At 46.1% G+C, this 25,273-nt stretch overlaps 1 protein-coding gene across 1 annotated transcript in view; it reads right to left on the bottom strand.

Annotated features, from left to right (window-relative positions):
• Positions 1-22,658: 22,658 nt before the first annotated feature.
• The window catches only part of LOC121583033 (CD82 antigen-like), a 66,560-nt gene continuing 63,945 nt past the window's right edge, over positions 22,659-25,273 (bottom strand). Inside the window, exon 9 of the mRNA XM_041899242.2 lies at positions 22,659-24,635. Within this exon, the coding sequence (XP_041755176.2) occupies positions 24,558-24,635 (78 nt within the window). The 3' untranslated portion in view covers positions 22,659-24,557. The remainder of the gene's footprint in view (positions 24,636-25,273) is intronic.

Below are 25,273 nucleotides of genomic sequence, written 5' to 3' on the forward strand. Positions count from 1 at the left end.
AGGCAGCAGCAGTAGAGGTTATAGTTCTCCCCATTGACACCTCCTATAGACAAGCAGCAGCAGTAGAGGTTATAGTTCTCCCCATTGACACCTCCTATAGACAAGCAGCAGCAGTAGAGGTTATAGTTCTCCCCATTGACACCTCCTATAGACAGGCAGCAGTAGAGGTTATAGTTCTCCCCATTGACACCTCCTATAGACCAGCAGCAGCAGTAGAGGTTATAGTTCTCCCCATTGACACCTCCTATAGACAAGCAGCAGCAGTAGAGGTTATAGTTCTCCCCATTGACACCTCCTATAGACAAGCAGCAGCAGTAGAGGTTATAGTTCTCCCCATTGACACCTCCTATAGACAGGCAGCAGCAGTAGAGGTTATAGTTCTCCCCAATGACACCTCCTATAGACAAGCAGCAGCAGTAGAGGTTATAGTTCTCCCCATTGACACCTCCTATAGACAGCAGCAGCAGTAGAGGTTATAGTTCTCCCCATTGACACCTCCTATAGACAGGCAGCAGCAGTAGAGGTTATAGTTCTCCCCATTGACACCTCCTATAGACAGGCAGCAGCAGTAGAGGTTATAGTTCTCCCCATTGACACCTCCTATAGACAGGCAGCAGCAGTAGAGGTTATAGTTCTCCCCATTGACACCTCCTATAGACAGGCAGCAGCAGTAGAGGTTATAGTTCTCCCCATTGACACCTCCTATAGACAGGCAGCAGCAGTAGAGGTTATAGTTCTCCCCATTGACACCTCCTATAGACAGGCAGCAGCAGTAGAGGTTATAGTTCTCCCCATTGACACCTCCTATAGACAGCAGCAGCAGTAGAGGTTATAGTTCTCCCCATTGACACCTCCTATAGACAGGCAGCAGCAGTAGAGGTTATAGTTCTCCCCATTGACACCTCCTATAGACAGGCAGCAGCAGTAGAGGTTATAGTTCTCCCCATTGACACCTCCTATAGACAGGCAGCAGCAGTAGAGGTTATAGTTCTCCCCATTGACACCTCCTATAGACAGGCAGCAGCAGTAGAGGTTATAGTTCTCCCCATTGACACCTCCTATAGACAGGCAGCAGCAGTAGAGGTTATAGTTCTCCCCATTGACACCTCCTATGGACAGGCAGCAGCAGTAGAGGTTATAGTTCTCCCCATTGACACCTCCTATAGACAAGCAGCAGCAGTAGAGGTTATAGTTCTCCCCATTGACACCTCCTATAGACAGGCAGCAGCAGTAGAGGTTATAGTTCTCCCCATTGACACCTCCTATAGACAGGCAGCAGCAGTAGAGGTTATAGTTCTCCCCATTGACACCTCCTATAGACAGGCAGCAGCAGTAGAGGTTATAGTTCTCCCCATTGACACCTCCTATAGACAGGCAGCAGCAGTAGAGGTTATAGTTCTCCCCATTGACACCTCCTATAGACAGGCAGCAGCAGTAGAGGTTATAGTTCTCCCCATTGACACCTCCTATAGACAGGCAGCAGCAGTAGAGGTTATAGTTCTCCCCATTGACACCTCCTATAGACAGGCAGCAGCAGTAGAGGTTATAGTTCTCCCCATTGACACCTCCTATAGACAGGCAGCAGCAGTAGAGGTTATAGTTCTCCCCATTGACACCTCCTATAGACAGGCAGCAGCAGTAGAGGTTATAGTTCTCCCCATTGACACCTCCTATAGACAGGCAGCAGCAGTAGAGGTTATAGTTCTCCCCATTGACACCTCCTATAGACAGGCGCAGCAGTAGAGGTTATAGTTCTCCCCATTGACACCTCCTATAGACAGGCAGCAGTAGAGGTTATAGTTCTCCCCATTGACACCTCCTATAGACAGGCAGCAGCAGTAGAGGTTATAGTTCTCCCCATTGACACCTCCTATAGACAGGCAGCAGCAGTAGAGGTTATAGTTCTCCCCATTGACACCTCCTATAGACAGGCAGCAGCAGTAGAGGTTATAGTTCTCCCCATTGACACCTCCTATAGACAGGCAGCAGCAGTAGAGGTTATAGTTCTCCCCATTGACACCTCCTATAGACAGGCAGCAGCAGTAGAGGTTATAGTTCTCCCCATTGACACCTCCTATAGACAGGCAGCAGCAGTAGAGGTTATAGTTCTCCCCATTGACACCTCCTATAGACAGGCAGCAGCAGTAGAGGTTATAGTTCTCCCCATTGACACCTCCTATAGACAGGCAGCAGCAGTAGAGGTTATAGTTCTCCCCATTGACACCTCCTATAGACAGCAGCAGCAGTAGAGGTTATAGTTCTCCCCATTGACACCTCCTATAGACAAGCAGCAGCAGTAGAGGTTATAGTTCTCCCCATTGACACCTCCTATAGACAGCAGCAGCAGTAGAGGTTATAGTTCTCCCCCATTGACACCTCCTATAGACAAGCAGCAGCAGTAGAGGTTATAGTTCTCCCCATTGACACCTCCTATAGACAGGCAGCAGCAGTAGAGGTTATAGTTCTCCCCATTGACACCTCCTATAGACAGGCAGCAGCAGTAGAGGTTATAGTTCTCCCCATTGACACCTCCTATAGACAGGCAGCAGCAGTAGAGGTTATAGTTCTCCCCATTGACACCTCCTATAGACAGGCAGCAGCAGTAGAGGTTATAGTTCTCCCCATTGACACCTCCTATAGACAGGCAGCAGCAGTAGAGGTTATAGTTCTCCCCATTGACACCTCCTATAGACAGGCAGCAGCAGTAGAGGTTATAGTTCTCCCCATTGACACCTCCTATAGACAGGCAGCAGCAGTAGAGGTTATAGTTCTCCCCATTGACACCTCCTATAGACAGGCGCAGCAGTAGAGGTTATAGTTCTCCCCATTGACACCTCCTATAGACAGGAGCAGTAGAGGTTATAGTTCTCCCCATTGACACCTCCTATAGACAGGCAGAGCAGTAGAGGTTATAGTTCTCCCCATTGACACCTCCTATAGACAGGAGCAGTAGAGGTTATAGTTCTCCCCATTGACACCTCCTATAGACAGCACAGCAGTAGAGGTTATAGTTCTCCCCATTGACACCTCCTATAGACAGCAGGCAGTAGAGGTTATAGTTCTCCCCATTGACACCTCCTATAGACAGGCAGTAGAGGTTATAGTTCTCCCCATTGACACCTCCTATAGACAGGCAGCAGTAGAGGTTATAGTTCTCCCCCATTGACACCTCCTATAGACAGGCAGCAGCAGTAGAGGTTATAGTTCTCCCCATTGACACCTCCTATAGACAAGCAGCAGCAGTAGAGGTTATAGTTCTCCCCATTGACACCTCCTATAGACAGGCAGTAGAGGTTATAGTTCTCCCCATTGACACCTCCTATAGACAGGCAGTAGAGGTTATAGTTCTCCCCATTGACACCTCCTATAGACCGGCAGTAGAGGTTATAGTTCTCCCCATTGACACCTCCTATAGACAGGCAGTAGAGGTTATAGTTCTCCCCATTGACACCTCCTATAGACAGGCAGTAGAGGTTATAGTTCTCCCCATTGACACCTCCTATAGACAGGCAGTAGAGGTTATAGTTCTCCCCATTGACACCTCCTATAGACAGGCAGTAGAGGTTATAGTTCTCCCCATTGACACCTCCTATAGACAGGCAGTAGAGGTTATAGTTCTCCCCATTGACACCTCCTATAGACAAGCAGCAGCAGTAGAGGTTATAGTTCTCCCCATTGACACCTCCTATAGACAGGCAGCAGCAGTAGAGGTTATAGTTCTCCCCATTGACACCTCCTATAGACAAGCAGCAGCAGTAGAGGTTATAGTTCTCCCCATTGACACCTCCTATAGACAGGCAGCAGCAGTAGAGGTTATAGTTCTCCCCATTGACACCTCCTATAGACAGGCAGCAGCAGTAGAGGTTATAGTTCTCCCCATTGACACCTCCTATAGACAGCAGCAGCAGTAGAGGTTATAGTTCTCCCCATTGACACCTCCTATAGACAGGCAGCAGCAGTAGAGGTTATAGTTCTCCCCATTGACACCTCCTATAGACAAGCAGCAGCAGTAGAGGTTATAGTTCTCCCCATTGACACCTCCTTTAGACAGGCAGCAGCAGTAGAGGTTATAGTTCTCCCCATTGACACCTCCTATAGACAAGCAGCAGCAGTAGAGGTTATAGTTCTCCCCATTGACACCTACTGTAGACAAGCAGCAGCAGTAGAGGTTATAGTTCTCCCCATTGACACCTCCTATAGACAGGCAGCAGCAGTAGAGGTTATAGTTCTCCCCATTGACACCTCCTATAGACAAGCAGCAGCAGTAGAGGTTATAGTTCTCCCCCATTGACACCTCCTATAGACAAGCAGCAGCAGTAGAGGTTATAGTTCTCCCCATTGACACCTCCTATAGACAGGCAGCAGTAGAGGTTATAGTTCTCCCCATTGACACCTCCTATAGACCAGCAGCAGCAGTAGAGGTTATAGTTCTCCCCATTGACACCTCCTATAGACAAGCAGCAGCAGTAGAGGTTATAGTTCTCCCCATTGACACCTCCTATAGACAAGCAGCAGCAGTAGAGGTTATAGTTCTCCCCATTGACACCTCCTATAGACAGGCAGCAGCAGTAGAGGTTATAGTTCTCCCCATTGACACCTCCTATAGACAAGCAGCAGCAGTAGAGGTTATAGTTCTCCCCATTGACACCTCCTATAGACAAGCAGCAGCAGTAGAGGTTATAGTTCTCCCCATTGACACCTCCTATAGACAGGCAGCAGCAGTAGAGGTTATAGTTCTCCCCATTGACACCTCCTATAGACAAGCAGCAGCAGCAGTAGAGGTTATAGTTCTCCCCATTGACACCTCCTATAGACAGGCAGCAGTAGAGGTTATAGTTCTCCCCATTGACACCTCCTATAGACAGGCAGCAGCAGTAGAGGTTAAAGTTCTCCCCATTGACACCTCCTATAGACAGGCAGCAGCAGTAGAGGTTATAGTTCTCCCCATTGACACCTCCTATAGACAGGCAGCAGCAGTAGAGGTTATAGTTCTCCCCATTGACACCTCCTATAGACAGGCAGTAGAGGTTATAGTTCTCCCCATTGACACCTCCTATAGACAGGCAGCAGCAGTAGAGGTTATAGTTCTCCCCATTGACACCTCCTATAGACAAGCAGCAGTAGAGGTTATAGTTCTCCCCATTGACACCTCCTATAGACAAGCAGCAGTAGAGGTTATAGTTCTCCCCATTGACATCTCCTATAGACAGGCAGCAGCAGTAGAGGTTATAGTTCTCCCCATTGACACCTCCTATAGACAGGCAGCAGCAGTAGAGGTTATAGTTCTCCCCATTGACACCTCCTATAGACAGGCAGCAGCAGTAGAGGTTATAGTTCTCCCCATTGACACCTCCTATAGACAGGCAGCAGCAGTAGAGGTTATAGTTCTCCCCATTGACACCTCCTATAGACAAGCAGCAGCAGTAGAGGTTATAGTTCTCCCCATTGACACCTCCTATAGACAGGCAGCAGCAGTAGAGGTTATAGTTCTCCCCATTGACACCTCCTATAGACAGGCAGCAGCAGTAGAGGTTATAGTTCTCCCCATTGACACCTCCTATAGACAGGCAGTAGAGGTTATAGTTCTCCCCATTGACACCTCCTATAAACAAGCAGCAGCAGTAGAGGTTATAGTTCTCCCCATTGACACCTCCTATAGACAAGCAGCAGCAGTAGAGGTTATAGTTCTCCCCATTGACACCTCCTATAGACAAGCAGCAGCAGTAGAGGTTATAGTTCTCCCCATTGACACCTCCTATAGACAAGCAGCAGCAGTAGAGGTTATAGTTCTCCCCATTGACACCTCCTATAGACAGGCAGCAGCAGTAGAGGTTATAGTTCTCCCCATTGACACCTCCTATAGACAAGCAGCAGCAGTAGAGGTTATAGTTCTCCCCATTGACACCTCCTATTATAGTTCTCCCCATTGACACCTCCTATAGACAGGCAGTAGAGGTTATAGTTCTCCCCATTGACACCTCCTATAGACAGGCAGCAGCAGCAGTAGAGGTTATAGTTCTCCCCATTGACACCTCCTATAGACAGGCAGCAGCAGTAGAGGTTATAGTTCTCCCCATTGACACCTCCTATAGACAGGCAGCAGCAGTAGAGGTTATAGTTCTCCCCATTGACAATGGTCTTTGTTTGTTTATTTCCAATCAGGATCTGGTTAATGGAGATGGATAGAAAACTCTACTAGGATTTTACCCTAGCTTCCTCTTCCACTCCACTCTACCCCTTGGGAATGAATACACCCCCATCAGGCCCTGTCCTGTTAATAATACTAAATGACTTCCTGTCCGTGTCCTCATTACCCGTCATAGTGAGGTGAAATTAGATTACTCTGAGTGTGTGTGTGTGTGTCTGAACATGCAAGATACAGAGCTCGTCTTTCATTCAGATACTATCCCCCTCTACACACACACACACACACACACACACACACACACACACACACACACACACACACACACACACACTCACCTGTTTCCTGTCAGCTGCTGTTTCTAACACAGAGAACTGTCATGATACCATGTATGACTGCCATGACCCAGACACAAATCACTACTCAACCAATCTACTCTGCTATCCCAGACACACACCACTACTCAACCAATCTACTCTGCTATCCCAGACACACACCACTACTCAACCAATCTACTCTGCTATCCCAGACACACACACACATATTGTGGATCGAGAGTTACTTATCTAACAGAACACAGAGGGTGTTCTTTTAATGGAAGCCTCTCTAACGTAAACCAGGTAGAGTTTGGCATACCTCAAGGTAGCTCTCGTGGCCCTGCACTGTTCTCTATTTTTACTAATGATATGCCACTAGCTTTTAAACAAAGCCCGTGCGTCTATGTATACTGATGATTTCAACATTATACACGTCAGCTACCACAGCAAGGGAAAATCACTGCAACACGTACCAAAGAGCTCTAGTCTGTTTTGAGAATGGGTGGCTGGTAATAAATCCTGTAGGGGGGAATTCCGACCCGAGTTAAGCGCGCGTAAATGGAACATAATTCCCTTTTCATGCACTTTTCTCTCTACGGGTATACTGACCTTGAACTTAGGCATGAGAATGGCATGCTGTTCACGCGCTATTCGTTGGGGGGTGGAGATATAATAAATGAAGGTGTGTCTACAGATTACAGCCGTATTCTGACCTTGAACTTAATTCCACCACCTTTACGCACAATGAAATGATGAATAAGTTTGAGCAATTGATAAGAGCTAGGAAAACGAGTAAGCCATTTGGATAAGGGGATTGTAAATATAAATGACAATTGTTTTAAATCTATTTTATCTTATGATCGCTGGAGACAAATGTGAAATCAGTCATATGGCAGCAAACTTGAAGCATATCAACATATTACCTTTTCCACAGTGAAGTTTATGAAATGCCGACGTTATAACGGCGAGCCAACATCAATAACATGCATGTCAATCTCTCCTGGCTCAAAGTAGAGGAGAGATTGACATGCATCACTACTCGTCTTTGTGAGAGGTATTGACGTGTTGAAAGCTCCGAACTGTCTATTCAAACAGCTAACACACAGCTCGATCACCCACGCATACCCCTACAAGACATGCCACCAGGGGTCTCTTCACAGTCCCCGAGTCCAGAACAGACTCTGGGAAATGCACAGTACTACACAGAGCCATGACTACATGGAACTCTATTCCACATCAAGTAACTCACATGAGCAGTAACAGATAAAACACACATACAGAGAACACATATAGTAGCTTACATATACAGTACACACATACAGTACACACATACAGTACACACAAACTGTGATGAACACATATTAAGGCTTTCAAACAATTAAAAAAAATACAGAACCAAGTTAATTGCAGGGTTTGCTGAGATTAATCGGAAATTCAGATTTTGCTCAAATTGAGCTGTAATTGACGATTTTTTTTTAATACAAAAAGCATTACAAGAACATTGACGTCTTGATTTTGTCCAAAGTAATGGTTAACAAAATAAGGTAAATTGATTAAACGCACACTTTCTTTAAAGACATACAGTGTACATGCATGCACAATGCTCTCACAGACATAAACACACTCCCCAAATCCGAACCATAACAATCCCTAGGGGGGGAAGACTGACCATAGATCATTGTCAAGGGGCAACGTCCTCCAACTGACCATAGATCATTGAGGAATGCTGGAATCAAGACTCTCAGCCACTTTGTGATCAGAGTCCTATAGCTCCCCCTAGTGGATTAACACTTTAACAGCTGGGAAGGAGATCACCATCACCATGAGATGGCACAAGGTCTACACTACATCTTTAAAGGGGCAATCTGCAGTTCAAACAATAACAAAGCGGCCGTCCCACCACTGATTTGGTAAATAGCTGAGGAATGGGTCTGGAGAAATCGAACCACTCTGCAAGGACTGACCATCTATGAGATCACAACTATAGTCATGACCATGTTTACAGTGTTTGTTTACAACTACATTGTTTACAAACAAAGGAGTAAAACAAGCTTATATTTGGGTTCTGATGGGGTACGGCTCTTTGAAAACGGCCTCTGTGGCATCAATATGAGTCAGCATTTATTCTAGTGTCAAAATTGACTTCAAAGTGTAAATAGAATAATTTCGGTCGTACGTCCAAAACGGAGTTTGGATCTGAGTGCGTCACAATTATGTCAACAAGTTACGCCCCTTTTGCCTGTTAATAACACGTGGTGGCTCTGCATGGCCTGGAGACCTCTCCTTAGGAGGACCAACGGAATGGTCCAAAATGAGCAAACCCCGCCCACCTGGGGCACCAGGTCATGCATAACGAACTCGCCCACTGGAACCTCATCCCCAGACAAGACGTGTGGTTAGGGCCTGATTCAGACTTAGGGCCTGATTCAGACTTAGGGCCTGATTCAGACTTATGCAATTTACCTCTTTCCTATGCATGCTTTTCCTACGCACTTCTCAGTAGTTGGTATTGGTACGATAGGTAGCCTGGTGGGTAGGAGCGTTGGGCCAGTAACCGAAAGGTTGCTGGATCGAATCCCCGAGCTGACAAGGTAAAACAAATGTGTTGTTCTGCTCCTGAGCAAGGCAGTTAACCCACTGATGACGTGGATGTCAATTAAGGCAGAGGGGTTGGGTTAAATGCGGAAGCAACATTTCAGTTGAATGCATTAAGTTGTACGACTGACTAGGTCTTTCCGTATTCAGACTTACTGTACCTCATGCAGGTGCGTAATGGGCTTCGCAGGTGTGGCTCCGAATACATTTCATTTAACCACTGAAAACCCTCCCTCCTGCTGGCCAACAGATTTTCTCTGGGAGTTTTCATTCAATAGGGGTTTCAGTACATTTATCTAAAGCCATGCCTTTACATTTGGTTTACCTTTAATTGGAATTTTCTCGACAGACTCACTAGAATATATGGAGAGAACGGTTCAGAATAATAGGGATCAAATTAAATCAAATCACATTTTATTTGTCACATGCGCCGAAGACCGTGAAATGCTGACTTACAAGCCCTTAACCAACAATGCCGTTTTAAGAAAAATAAGTGTTAAGAAAGTATTTACTAAAATAAACTGAAGTTTACAAATAAAAATATTAAAATTGAAAAAAAATGGAAAAGTAACAAATAATTAAAGAGCAGCAGTAAAATAACAGTAGAGAGGCTATATACAGGGGGTACCGGTACAGAGTCAATGTGAAATAACAGTAGGGAGGCTATATACAGGGGGTACCGGTACAGAGTCAATGTGAAATAACAGTAGAGAGGCTATATACAGGGGGTACCGGTACAGAGTCAATGTGAAATAACAGTAGAGAGGCTATATACAGGGGGTACCGGTACAGAGTCAATGTGAAATAACAGTAGCGAGGCTATATGGAGGGGGTACCGGTACAGAGTCAATGTGCAGGGGCACATGTTAGTCGAGGTAATTGAGGTAATATGTACATGTAGGTAGAGGTAAAGTGACTATGCATAGATAATAAACAGAGAGTAGCAGCAGTGTAAAAATAGCCCGGGTAGCCATTTGATTAGCTGTTCAGGAGTCTTATGGCTGGGGATGGAAGGTCATCCCTTTTGGACCTAGACTTGGCGCTCCGGTACCGCTTGCCTTGCGGTAGCAGAGAGAACAGTCTATGACTAGGGTGGATGGAGTCTTTGGCAATTTTTAGGGCCTTCCTCTGACACCGCCTGGTAAAGAGGTCCTGGATGGCAGGAAGCTTGGCCCCAGTGATGTACTGGGCCGTACGCACTTGGCTAGCTAACAGTAGCTGCTAGGGGTAAGTTATAACCTACATTTGTGTTTTGTTTTTACATACTGGTAGCTAGAGTCGTTCAAGGGAATACGGGACATGGGTGACTAGTTAACGTTAGCTTGGTTCTCTCTGTGTGTTTGTGCCGTGGGAGGAGGGGTTTCTTCGTTGTCTGAAAGCAATGGCTAGCTAGTATGCTAACTATTCTAGCTAACTAACTGTCGGGACTAACCCACAACGTTAGACACGGACACGAATGATCTGCTTGGCGTGCTGACACACTGGTGGTTTGTTGTGGCCGAGTATTGGTGCTAAACCGTGTTGTTGGAGTCCGGCATGCTAGTTGGCTGTGGCGTCATATGTCTAGGTGCCCTGGACGGTTTTCACGGAAGAATACTGTACCAAGTTAGCTAGCTGAATAAACTAAGTTAGTCTATTCCTAGAAAACATTGAACCGCTGTAGTTTACAACAATTATAGTTTCTGAGGTGGAATTTGGGAGAGTTATATTTGGGTGTTTCAGTGAAACGTAAGTGAGGGAGGCCCCGCTCTCTCCTTTTCCAGATGTTTAGTTCATTTCATTCCGATCTCCTTTGCATTATTGTAGCCATTTTCTGTAGCCTGTCAACTATGCCTCTGTCTATCCCTGTTCTCTCCTCTCCGCACAGGCTATACAAACGCCTCACACCGCGTGGCTGCTGCCTCTCTAACCTGGTGGTCCCTGCACGCACCACCCACCTGGAGTTCCAGGTCTCAGGCAGCCTCTGGAACTGCCGTTCTGCTGCCAACAAGGCAGAGTTCATCTCAGCCTATGCTACCCTCCAGTCCCTCGACTTCTTGGTGCTGACGGAAACATGGATTACCACTGAAAACACTGCTACTCCTACTGCTCTCTCCTCGTCTGACCATGTGTTCTCGCATACCCCGAGAGCATCTGGTCAGCGGGGTGGTGGCACAGGAATCCTCATCTCTCCCAAATGGACATTCTCTCTTTTTCCCCTGACCCATCTGTCTATCTCCTCATTTGAATTCCATGCTGTCACAGTCACTAGCCCATTCAAGCTTAACATCCTTGTCATTTATCGCCCTCCAGGTTCCCTAGGAGAGTTCATCAATGAGCTTGACGCCGTGATAAGTTCCTTTCCTGAGGATGGCTCACCCCTCACAGTTCTGGGTGACTTCAACCTCCCTACGTCTACCTTTGACTAATTTCTCTCTGCCTCCTTCTTTCCACTCCTCTCCTCTTTTGACCTCACCCTCTCACCGTCCCCCCCTACTCACAAGGCAGGCAATACGCTTGACCTCATCTTTACTAGATGCTGTTCTTCTACTAATCTCACTGCAACTCCCCTCCATGTCTCCGACCACTACTTTGTATCCTTTTCTCTCTCCCTCTCCTCCAACACTACTCACTCTGCCCCTACTCAGATGGTAATGCACCGTCGCAACCTTCGCTCTCTCTCTCCCGCTACTCTCTCCTCTTCCATCCTATCATCTCTTCCCTCTGCTCAATCCTTCTCCCTCCAATCTCCTGATTCTGCCTCCTCAACCCTCCTCTCCTCCCTTTCTGCATGCTTTGACTCTCTATGTCCCCTATCCTCCCGGCCGGCTCGGTCCTCCCCTCCTGCTCCGTGGCTTGATGACTCATTGCGAGCTCACAGAACAGGGCTCAGGGCAGCCGAGCAGAAATGGAGGAAAACTAGACACCCTGCGGACCTGGCATCTTTTCACTCCCTCCTCTCTACATTTTCTTCATCTGTTTCTGCTGCTAAAGCCACTTTCTACCACTCTAAATTCCAAGCATCTGCCTCTAACCCTAGGAAGTTCTTTGCCACCTTCTCCTCCCTGCTGAATCCCCCCCCCCCTCCCTCTCTGTGGATGACTTCGTCAACCATTTTGAAAAGAAGGTTGACGACATCCGATCCTCGTTTGTTAAGTCAAATGACACTGCTGATCCTGCTCACACTGCCCTACCCTATGCTTTGACTTCTTTATCCCCTCTCTCTCCAGATAAAATCTTGCGACTTGTGACGGCCGGCCGCCCAACAACCTGCCCGCTTGACCCTATCCCCTCCTCTCTTCTCCAGACCATCTCCGGTGACCTTCTCCCTTACCTCACCTCACTCATCAACTCATCCTTGACTGCTGGCTATGTCCCTTCCGTCTTCAAGAGAGCGAGAGTTGCACCCCTTCTCAAAAAAACAACACTCGATCCATCTGATGTCAACAACTACAGACCAGTATCCCTTCTTTATTTTCTCTCAAACTCTTGAGCGTGCCGTCTTTAGCCAACTCTCTTGCTATCTCTCTCAGAATGACCTTCTTGATCCAAACCAGTCAGGTTTCAAGACTGGTCATTCAACTGAGACTGCTCTTCTCTGTGTCACGGAGGCTCTCCGCACTGCTAAAGCTAACTCTCTCTCCTCTGCTCTTGTCCTTCTAGACCTGTCTGCTGCCTTTGATACTGTGAACCATCAGATCCTCCTCTCCACCCTCTCCGAGTTGGGCATCTCCGGCGCAGCTCACTCTTGGATTGCGTCCTACCTGACCGGTCGCTCCTACCAAGTGGCGTGGCGAGAATCTGTCTCCGCACCACGTGCTCTCACCACTGGTGTCCCCCAGGGCTCAGTTCTAGGCCCTCTCCTAGTCTCGCTATACACCAAGTCACTTGGCTCTGTCATATCCTCACATGGCCTCTCCTATCATTGCTACGCAGACGACACACAACTAATCTTCTCCTTTCCCCCTTCTGATAACCAGGTGGCGAATCGCATCTCTGCATGTCTGGCAGACATATCAGTGTGGATGACGGATCACCACCTCAAGCTGAACCTCGGCAAGACGGAGCTGCTCTTCCTCTCGGGGAAGGACTGACCGTTCCATGATCTCGCCATCACGGTTGACAACTCCGTTGTGTCCTCCTCCCAGAGTGCGAAGAGCCTTGGTGTGACCCTGGACAACACACTGTCGTTCTCCGCTAACATCAAGGCGGTGACCCGATCCTGTAGGTTCATGCTCTACAACATTCGGAGAGTACGACCCTGCCTTACACAGGAAGCGGCACAGGTCCTAATCCAGGCACTTGTCATCTCCCGTCTGGATTACTGCAACTCGCTGTTGGCTGGGCTCCCTGCCTGTGCCATTAAACCCCTACAACTCATCCAGAATGCCGCAGCCCGTCTGGTGTTCAACCTTCGTGGTCCTCTGTAGCTCGTGGTCCTCTGTAGCTCAGCTGGTAGAGCACGGCGCTTGTAACGCCAAGGTAGTGGGTTCGATCCCCGGGACCACCCATACACAAAAATGTATGCACGCATGATTGTAAGTCGCTTTGGATAAAAGCGTCTGCTAAATGGCATATTATTATTATTCCCACGTTCTCTCGCGTCACCCCGCTCCTCCGCACACTCCACTGGCTTCCAGTTGAAGCTCGCATCTGCTACAAGACCATGTTGCTTGCCTACGGAGCTGTGAGGGGAACAGCACCTCCGTACCTTCAGGCTCTGATCAGTCCCTACACCCAAACGAGGGCATTGCGTTCATCCACCTCTGGCCTGCTGGCCCCCCTACCTCTGCGGAAGCACAGTTCCCGCTCAGCCCAGTCAAAACTGTTCGCTGCTCTGGCACCCCAATGGTGGAACAAGCTCCCTCACGACGCCAGGACAGCGGAGTCACTCACCACCTTCCGGAGACACTTGAAACCCCACCTCTTTAAGGAATACCTGGGATAGGATAAAGTAATCCTTCTACCCCCCCCTTACCCCACCCCCCAAAAAATAAATAATAATAATAATTAAAAAAATACATATTGTAAAGTGGTTATCCCACTGGCTATAAGGTGAATGCACCAATTTGTAAGTGGCTCTGGATAAGAGCGTCTGCTAAATGACGTAAAGGTAAATGTAATAAGGTCAGCATTTCATAAACTTTACTGTGGAAAAGGTAATATGTTGATATGCTTCAGTTCGCTGCCATATGACTGGTTTCGCGTCAAATATATCGGAAATAATTGTCATTTATATTTACAATCCCCTTATCCAAACAGCTTACTCATTTACCTCTTATCAATACTTAGCCTCTTATCAATTAGTAAATTACAGTGCATGGAGAATTCCATCGTGCGTAAAGGTGGCGGAATTACGAGGGAATTAAGTCAAGGTCAGAATAGGTGTATCTGTAGACACGCCTTCATTTCTTTGATCTCCACCCCAAACGAATAGCGGGTGTGTAGACAACCCTTACAGTTTCCCATGAGTACTTCTCAGAACCCTCTCCCAAACCCTCCCTCTGGCCCTGGGACTTAGAGACAAAACTTAGTGACTTCTTGCAGCTGAGGCAGGCTGGCAACCTCCGACCTCAGCCTGAATCTATTGTCCTGCTGCAGAAGGCCACATCACACCTACGTGTTAGGGACCAGGTTGCCAGGGGACAGAATCAGCTGACCCGGTCAGCCAATCAGTGGCCTAGCCTGGGGTTGGAGACCCCAGTCTGCCCCTGAACTCTTTTTTTTTTTTTTTTTTTTTGGGGGATGGATCAGCTTAATATTGCAGATAGATTGTATCTTCTATCAATGTAATTGTCTGCATCACTTCCAATCCCCCATGTTTTTTTTTATTTTTTATATATATATTCCCCTTTATTACTTTTCAACCCCACCATCCTTTCCCTACTTGGAGTAAATTAGTGAACAACAACGCCCAGGCCTCTACTTCCGGTCTATACTTACTATCTACACCTTATGGACAGAGTTAATTTTACAATAATTCTATATCTATATATATATATATATATATTGTGATGTCACAAGAGGCTGTGTCCTGGAGGGACGTTACATCCCCCTGAGGTGGCTGCAAAACCCAGACAGCTATGGCTCCATCTGCTGGTATGGTCGGGAACTCCACCCCTCTATGGCCAATCTTCCCACGCAGCTGAAACAAATCAGGAGCTGATGAGCTGAAGGTTTGTGGAAGGGAAGAGACACACTGAGGGAGTGTGTGGGGGGTGAAGAGACACAGTCTCCAACCTGGGCTCTCTGGAGGACAAGAGTGCTGCACGTCCACTTCCATGAGGAATATAAGGATTTGGAGATACTTACCTTTGGGAAATACTCACCTTTGGATATATGCACCTGTGGGAAATACGTGAGAGACATTTGGAAGGACTTTTGGCTGGGTTGGCCACTAGCTGCAACGTGGACTACAGTAAGGCTGGGGAAAAGTTATCTGAGCGAGTGAGAATTATGATTTTGGATGTGGAAGAGACATCCCTGAACTGTTAACCCTTAAAGAGCCACAAGAGAACAGAATTGTGTTATATTTTCGTTAATTTCCCAAGACCTATAATAAAATCCTTGTTTTGTTTGAACCTTGTCTCCTTGCACTACTTGAGCAATCCCGCTGAAAGCTGTGTAGCCTCTCGTGACGTCACAGATGGTGGAGAATACGGGCACGCTCAAGCGTTAATAGTGCATGTCAGAGGAGGATACCGAAGGTTTGATCACCCAGTTTTCCAAGTTGGCCGTAGGCTCCCCGCCGACTGAAATGGAGGACATATTGAAAGCCCTTGTTGCTGGCCAGCAAGCCCAGATGCAAGCAAACGTGGCTCTCTTGGAGGAGCAAAAGAAAGCCAACCTTCTGAAGGCAGAGGAATTGCAGTTGCAGAGACAGAGGGTGGTCCAAAATACCCGCCCAATAAAGGCAAGTGACTTTATATCTAAGATGGGAGCTACCGATGACATTGAGGCATACCTGCATGCCTTTGAGGCCACGGCCACTAGGGAAGCCTGGCCCAAGCAACAGTGGGTTGGTCTGTTAGCCCCCCTTTCTAACCGGGGAATCGCTGAATGCTGTCCGGGACCTGGGCCCTGACCAGGTTACTGACTATGATGCCCTGAAGTCTGAGATCCTCAGCAGATATGGACTCACAAAGTTTGGTATGGCCCAGCGCTTTCACAGCTGGACCTTCCAACCAGACCAACCTCCTCGGGCGCAGATGCATGAACTTGTCCGAATCGCAAGGAAATGGCTGGATCCGCAGAGGAATACAGCAGCGGCGGTGGTGGAGGCCGTTGTGGTGGATCGTTACCTACGCGCCCCTGCCTTATGAGGCAAAACGGGTCATCAGTCAACAGGCCTTGACCACGGCTGATCTGACCGTGGAAGCTGTGGAAAAGTACCAGGCCACAGCGGAGATGCTGAATGCTTCCCGAAAAGACCCCAGGAGTGCGGCCCCACCACAAATGGGAAGAACCCGTCCAAAGGACCCCAAGGTCTCGAACCCAGCCACGTCAGGACTTATCCCGGCTCCAGGGGGAGCCAGAAACCAGGCGGGTCCAAGAAGAGTACACCAGGAGGGGGAAACTCGACAGTGTTACCGGTGTGGGGAGATGGGACATATCTCCTGGCAGTGTGGGAAACCAGCCGATGAACCTATGCCCACTGCGGAGTCCTCCAGCTCAGCACCCACACACCGTTTTGCCTCGCTCTTGGGAGTCGTAGATGGCGGCCCAGATCGACCCCCCACCTGCCCGGTAACTGTGAATCACCATGATGTGGAGGCCTTACTGGATTCTGGTAGCCGGGCCACCCTGGTGCGTAAGGATTTGGTGGGCCCAACGTGTCTGACCCCGGGAAAGTCCTCCCAGTTTCCTGTGTCCATGGGGACACCAGAGAATACCCCATTACTGAACTTACAATGACCAGCACACGGGGAACCATACACACGACGGCGGGGGTGGTTGATTCCCTCCCTGTCCTAATTGGACGAGACTGCCCAGCCTTTTACCCACTCTGGAGAGAGTCTCAGGAGAGGATAACCCGAGTACCTCGGAAACGGAGAGGCAAGACTCATCCTGGGAAGGCTCCGGTGCAATCCTCCGAGTTACTCACCCCCGCCAGGGCTCTGATAGGGATGGCAGGTGCCCAGACCGACACAGAGACGGAGCTACAGAATCTGGACAAAGAACTGTCTGGTCTGAAGGGGACCGCTGAGAGGTATCGTTTGTTAAAGCAACAGTTAGACATGAAGACAGAAGAGTTAGATATCCTCCAGGCTAAACTCCAACAGAGCTCCTTCCCTAAGCAACAGGAGGAGCTGGAGAGGCTGCGCAGGACCATCGAGGAGCCTGTGAGGAGACCCTGCGCAGTAGTAAGGAGGTCCAGAAGAAGGCAGAGGAGAAGTACAAGGTGTTGGAGAACAAGATGAAGAATGCGGAGGCAGAGAGAGAGAAGGAACTGAAAGCGGCTCAACAGAAGCTAAACTCTGCTAAAACCAAGGCTGATGCGTTCAGTAAGAAACTCAAGGAGAGACAACAGGAGGCTGAGTCCCTGGTCCTAGAGTTGGAGGAGTTGAAGAGAGAGCAGTCTGGCAAGCACCACGGCAATGCGGACGCCCTCTCCCGGCGTGATGCCTTCTTCGCTGCCTTTACCCCGACGAGGACGTCGGTCCCGAGAGGGGATGTGTGATGTCACGAGAGGCTGTGTCCTGGAGGGACGTTACATCCCCCTGAGGTGGCTGCAAAACCCAGACAGCTATGGCTCCATCTGCTGGTATGGTCGGGAACTCCACCCCTCTATGGCCAATCTTCCCACGCAGCTGAAACAAATCAGGAGCTGATGAGCTGAAGGTTTGTGGAAGGGAAGAGACACACTGAGGGAGTGTGTGGGGGGTGAAGAGACACAGTCTCCAACCTGGGCTCTCTGGAGGACAAGAGTGCTGCACGTCCACTTCCATGAGGAATATAAGGATTTGGAGATACTTACCTTTGGGAAATACTCACCTTTGGATATACAGTGGGGCAAAAAAGTATTTAGTCAGCCACCAATTATGCAAGTTCTCCCACTTAAAAAGATGAGAGAGGCCTGTAATTTTCATCATAGGTACACGTCAACTATGACAGACAAATTGAGAAAAAAAAATCCAGAAAATCCTATTGTAGGATTTTTAATGAATTTATTTGCAAATTATGGTGGAAAATAAGTATTTGGTCACCTACAAACAAGCAAGATTTCTGGCTCTCACAGACCTGTAACTTCTTCTTTAAGAGGCTCCTCTGTCCTCCACTCGTTACCTGTATTAATGGCACCTGTTTGAACTTGTTATCAGTATAAAAGACACCTGTCCACAACCTCAAACAGTCACACTCCAAACTTCACAATGGCCAAGACCAAAGAGCTATCAAAGGACACCAAAAACAAAATTGTAGACCTGCACCAGGCTGGGAAGACTGAATCTGCAACAGGTAAGCAGCTTGGTTTGAAGAAATCAACTGTGGGAGCAATTATTAGGAAATGGAAGACATACAAGACCACTGATAATCTCCCTCGATCTGGGGCTCCATGCAAGATCTCACCCCGTGGGGTCAAAATGATCACAAGAACGGTGAGCAAAAATCCCAGAACCACACGGGGGGACCTAGTGAATGACCTGCTGAGAGCTGGGACCAAAGTAACAAAGCCAACCATCAGTAACACACTACGCCGCCAGGGACTCAAATCCTGCAGTGCGAGACGTGTCCCCCCTGCTTAAGCCAGTACATGTCCAGGCCCGTCTGAAGTGCATTTGGATGATCCAGAAGAGGATTGGGAGAATGTCATATGGTCAGATGAAACCAAAATATAACTTTTTGGTAAAAACTCAACTCGTCATGTTTGGAGGACAAAGAATGCTGAGTTGCATCCAAAGAACACCATACCTACTGTGAAGCATGGGGTTGGAAACATCATGCTTTGGGGCTGTTTTTCTGCAAAGGGACCAGGACGACTGATCCGTGTAAAGGAAAGAATGAATGGGGCCATATATCGTGAGATTTTGAGTGAAACCCTCCTTCCATCAGCAAGGGCATTGAAGATGAAACGTGGCTGGGTCTTTCAGCATAACAATGATCCCAAACACACCGCCCGGGCAACGAAGGAGTGGCTTCGTAAGAAGCATTTCAAGGTCCTGGAGTGGCCTAGCCAGTCTCCAGATCTCAACCCCATAGAAAATATTTGGAGGGAGTTGAAAGTCTGTGTTGCCCAGCGACAGCCCCAAAACATCACTGCTCTAGAGGAGATCTGCATGGAGGAATGGGCCAAAATACCAGCAACAGTGTGTGAAAACCTTGTGAAGACTTACAGAAAACGTTTGACCTGTGTCATTGCCAACAAAGGGTATATAACAAAGTATTGAGAAACTTTTGTTATTGACCAAATACTTATTTTCCACCATCATATGCCAATAAATTCATTAAAAATCCTACAATGTGATTTTCTGGATTTTTTTCCCTAATTTTGTCTGTCATAGTTGACGTGTACCTATGATGAAAATTACAGGCCTTTCTCATCTTTTTAAGTGGGAGAACTTGCACAATTGGTGGCTGACTAAATACTTTTTTTCCCCACTGTATGCACCTGTGGAAATACGTGAGAGACATTTGGAAGGACTTTTGGCTGGGTTGGCCACTAGCTGCAACGTGGACTACAGTAAGGCTGGGGAAAAGTTATCTGAGCGAGTGAGAATTATGATTTTGGATGTGGAAGAGACATCCCTGAACTGTTAACCCTTAAAGAGCCACAAGAGAACAGAATTTTGTTATATTTTCGTTAATTTCCCAAGACCTATAATAAAATCCTTGTTTTGTTTGAACCTTGTCTCCTTGCACTACTTGAGCAATCCCGCTGAAAGCTGTGTAGCCTCTCGTGACGTCACAATATATATATATATTTATTTATTTTTTTGCTCCTGAACTTCTTCTAATCTCAACCTCTCCGATCATTTTCATGATGTCCATCCGGTTTGCTTCTAAATGCCATATCTTTCTAACTGTGCTCTTTCCTAAAAGCTCCCAACATACAACCTATATACTTATTATGGACACAGTATGCTTACATTATTAGCTATCTTTGTTATTATTTGTTGTTATTTGTTATTAGTCCCATCCTTCAACTCTATTCAATACCTCCCATCTATCTCTTAACACCATCCATATAGGATTTCTATTTGCCATATATATTTCAACCGTACTGTGATGTTTTACAAAAGTTCTGAACCTTTCTATTCTCATTGCTTCTACAGATTGTGAATTAAAAATAAACATTTTTGCTAAAAGTATTATTATATTGAAAGACTGGTCATGGCTCACATCAACAGCATAATCCCAGAAACCCTAGACCCACTCCAATTTGCATACCGCCCCAACAGATCCACAGATGATGCAATCTCTATCGCACTCCACACTGCCCTTTCCCACCTGGACAAGAGGAACACCTACGTGATAATGCTATTCATTGACTACAGCTCAGCATTCAACACCATAGTGCCCTCTAAGCTCATCACTAAGCTAAGGATCCTGGGACTAAACACCTCCCTCTGCAACTGGATCCTGGACTTCCTGACGGGCCGCCCCCAGGTGGTAAGGGTAGGTAACAACACATCTGCCACACTGATCCTCAACACGGGGGCCCCTCAGGGGTGCGTGCTCAGTCCCCTCCTGTACTCTCTGTTCACCCATGACTGCATGGCCAGGCACGACTCCAACACCATCATTAAGTTTGCCGACGACACAACAGTGGTAGGCCTGATCACCGACAACGATGAGACAGCCTATAGGGGAGGAGGTCAGAGATCTGGCCGTGTGGTGCCAGGACAACAACCTCTCCCTCAACGTGACCAAGACAAAGGAGATGATTGTGGACTACAGGAAAAAAAAGAGGACTGAGCACGCCCCCATTCTCATCGACGGGGCTGTAGTGGAACAGGTTGAGAGCTTCAAGTTCCTTGGTGTCCACATCAACAACTATCATGGTCCAAACACACCAAGACAGTCGTGAAGAGGGCACGACAAAGCCTATTCCCCCTCAGGAGACTAAAAAGATTTGGCATGGGTCCTCAGATCCTCAAAAAATTCTACAGCTGCACCATCGAGAGCATCCTGACTGGTTGCATCACCGCCTGGTATGGCAACTGCTTGGCCTCTGACCGCAAGGCACTACAGAGGGTAGTGCGTACGGCCCAGTACATCACTGGGGCAAAGCTCCCTGCTATCCAGGACCTCTATACCAGGCGGTGTCAGAGGAAGGCCCTCAAAATTGTCAAAGACTCCAGCCACCCTAGTCATAGACTGTTCTCTCTGCTACCGCACGGCAAGCGGTACCGGAGTGCCAAGTCTAGGTCCAAAAGACTTCTCAACAGCTTCTACCCCCAAGCCATAAGACTCCTGAACAGCTAATCATGGCTACCCGGACTATTTGCACTGCCCCCCCACCCCATCCTTTTTACGCTGCTGCTACTCTGTTAAGTATTTATGCATAGTCACTTTAACTCTACCCACATGTACATATTACCTCAACTACCTCAACTAGCCGGTGCCCCCGCACATTGACTATGCAACGGTACCCCCCTGTATATATAGCCTCCCTACTGTCACTTTATTTTACTGTATATATAGCCTCCCTACTGTCACTTTATTTTACTTCTGCTCTTTTTTTCTCAACACTTTTTTGTTGTTGTTTTATTCTTACTTTTTTGTTTAAAATAAATGCACTGTTGGTTAAGGGCTGTAAGTAAGCATTTCACTGTAATGTCTGCACCTGTTGTATTCGGCGCATGTGACCAATAAAATTTGATTTGATTTGATTTGATTTATTATTGATTGATTGACTATGACTTTTCAGATCACCCAGTAATGCTATCTGCAAGGTTAGTTCCAGGTAAATATTGCAATCCTTTAGCCATTCCTGGACCTGTGTCCAAAAACAAGCTACAAATGGACAGAACCAAAACAAATGATCTAATGATTCTATCTCTTCACAGCAAAATCTGCAGAGCTGGGAAGATTGTATCCCCCATATAAATAACATTCTATTGGTAGCAAGAATTTTATATAATAATTTAAATTGAAAGATTCTAATTTTTGAATCCGGTGTCGTTTTGCGTGTCAGTTCATAAACACTATGCCATGGGATCGGTACGTCAAAGATCTCTTCCCAACTATTTTGCAATCTATATGGGACGGCTGTCAATCCTTTGGTCCTTAAGTGAAACTGATCAAGGTCAGAATAGCCTGGGGTTGGAGACCCCAGTCTGCCCCTGAACTCTTTAGGTGTCTCCAGGAGGGCAGGTTGAGACAACGTCTAGAAACTCCTGCCCTCTACCTCAACTCACATCTGGAGCCTTTCTACATCCTTCTTCTGGAATCCCTGGCTGTTTTTTTTTATTTTTTTCGGCTGTTCGCGCGCACACAACCTTTTTTTCTGGAGGCAAGTCGAAGATCGGTAGCCGAAGTCTACACCCCTTTGTTGGTGATTGGTCAACAGTAGGGGTGGGAACTATGGACAGGATTCTTCAACGACGTGTTTCAACGAGACAGTGCAGCAGCAGCAGTTAGGTCCTTCTGTCTGGCCATTGAAATCCACAGACACACATAAGTCAGTCTATTCAATGTTTATTGACAAAATAAAACAGAATCAATGGGGTGAGTATACTTTAACTGATCCAGCTAGCAGACAGAAGTTCAAAGTTCTTAATTAATAGTCCTATGGTTAACAAATTACTCCAAGGTCAAGGAAGGTTTATCAATCAGACAAAAAAAAAAAAAAAAAAAAGATATTATAAAAAGCCAAAATATGAAATAAAACCTTCAAAGTTAAAAAATATACATGAATTTAATTCTAAATGATTTACTGTACATAAAAAATTACTGGTCAAAACAGATATTTTCACAAAATAACATACTTTTTTCCTCTTAAAAAAACAAAAACAGAACCCAGCTTCTATTGTTTAAATTTGCTCTTCACTCACAGAAAAAAGGTTACATATCCCTGATTTAAAAAAATATTGTTAAAACAAAATGGTTCATTTCTTAAACGTGTATGTTTGTCTTCAGAAGGAAAATTAGGTATTTACGTGAAAGCAGTCATCACAAAAGATGGAAAGCTTTAGAGTAACTCACAACCAGGAAGATACACTAAATCAACATAAAATTCATAACTAAGTATTCTGTTTGTCATCAGAAGACAATTGTAAACAAAGGCTTTCTTTGCCAATATGGGAGGAGGATTATTTGGAGACACTTTAAAGCAGGGATCAACTAGACTCAGTCGAGGGACGATTATTTTCATTGAGAGGATGGTCAGGGGGCCGGAACATAATTACAAATAATTTGTAGACTGCAAATTGACAGCAAGAAGCCCAAACAGATATAATATTTGACTAAAACATAATAATTTCAAAGCTTGCTTAGATTTGTATACGGTCACAAATCACATATTATGCGTGGGAATATTTTGGACCAGATAATAATAAATGAAAATCCCCCGCTGGCCACCAGTTGGGGAACCCTTCTTTAAAGTTTCAGAATCTTGGTCCTCTTTAGTATCTCATTATTCCTATTACTTTAAACAAAATGATCAATAAAAAATCTAAACTGCACCAAAAAAAACGAAATACATGAAAAAGAAAACATGCAATGAAAAAAACCTTTTAAAAAACAAGGAGTAAACCGCATCTTCACAAAAACGCGGATTCAGAGGCTCACGAAATACCGAACAAAAATTATATACAAGGTACTATAACAAAACAAAAACGCATAACAACTCAAAACACTGAAGTACAGAAAACAACAACATAATGTCGTTTATTTTCCAGTTGTCCAATACCTTTTTCTTCTAGTCAGGTCAACTCAACAATGTGCGTAAACCTAACTTGAGATCTGTGAACGCAACTCACATTTTTCAAACCAAATCTCCCAATGAAATTCTCCAATTGAAAATCTCAAATTGTACATTTTGAATACCCACGCATATCTGAAGTTAGGATTGGGCCCTATGAGAGCCGACAAACAATGCCGATCATTATTGACTCCTGATGCTAAAATGGATCTAGTCAGAAGTCAGGGAGGTGATAGACTGTATCTGCCGAAGGTGGAAGACTACCCTCCATCTCTCTCTACATCCTCATCTTCTCTGTCCTCTCTTCACCCTTCCTGTCCTACTTTTCTCCACATCTCTCTTTTCTGTTGTCGCTGTGACCCGTCTTCCTCTCTAATCCATAACTACACTTCCTAAAGTGCCTCCAATGGAAACTGGACTGACAGAAAGGACACAAGTGCCTCCAAATAATACAAACAAAAACTAAACAAATTAAACAAAAATGAAAGAAAATAAAACATTTGCACCGAACGCATTTCTCCAAATAAAGGGAGAGAGAGAGAACATATGTGTATGTGTATGTGTGTGTATGTGTGTGTATGTGTGTGTATGTGTGTGTGTGTGTGTGTGTGTGTGTGTGTGTGTGTGTGTGTGTGTCATAGCATCCCCGTCATCATCTTCAGTACTTTGGCACTTTGGTGTATTCCTCAGTGTGTATGCTCCTACACAGCCCAATGGACAGGATCATACCCAGGAGCTGTAGAACACAGAGGTCAGAGGTCAGGTTAACAGCATCACTACATCTAAAGCCTTTCAGGAGGGTTCTCTCAATAGCTGTGATCAATGTATGCTCCTGTAGCATGAAGCGTTTACATACACACAAAAAAAAAAAAGAGCTGCTGGCTTGGAAGTGACGTGGATTAAGTCAAGAGGTCAGAAGCTGTTTCTGACAGGCAGTTATTCCTCTTATGATAAACATCTGTCTGGCTGAGAGACCTGCCTGACAGATATGATAAACATCTGTCTGGCTGAAAGACCTGCCTGACAGACATGATTCAGGGAGAAAAAAAAGCCCTTGCTTTCAGAAGCTCTCAAATCCCTGCTTTTGGTTGTATTGGATTAAGAAGAAACACATTGTCCTATAGAATGTATATGTTGTTCTGGTTCTATAGAATGTATATGTTGCTCTGGTCCTATAGAATGTATATGTTGTTCTGGTTCTATAGAATGTATATGTTGTTCTGGCCCTATAGAATGTATATGTTGTTCTGGTCCTATATAATGTATATGTTGTTCTGGTCCTATAGAATGTATATGTTGTTCTGGTCCTATAGAATGTATATGTTGTTCTGGTCCTATAGAATGTATATGTTGTTCTGGTCCTATAGAATGTCT

The sequence above is a fragment of the Coregonus clupeaformis genome, unplaced genomic scaffold (genome assembly GCF_020615455.1).
Source record: "Coregonus clupeaformis isolate EN_2021a unplaced genomic scaffold, ASM2061545v1 scaf0570, whole genome shotgun sequence".
NCBI classification, from domain to species: domain Eukaryota; kingdom Metazoa; phylum Chordata; class Actinopteri; order Salmoniformes; family Salmonidae; genus Coregonus; species Coregonus clupeaformis.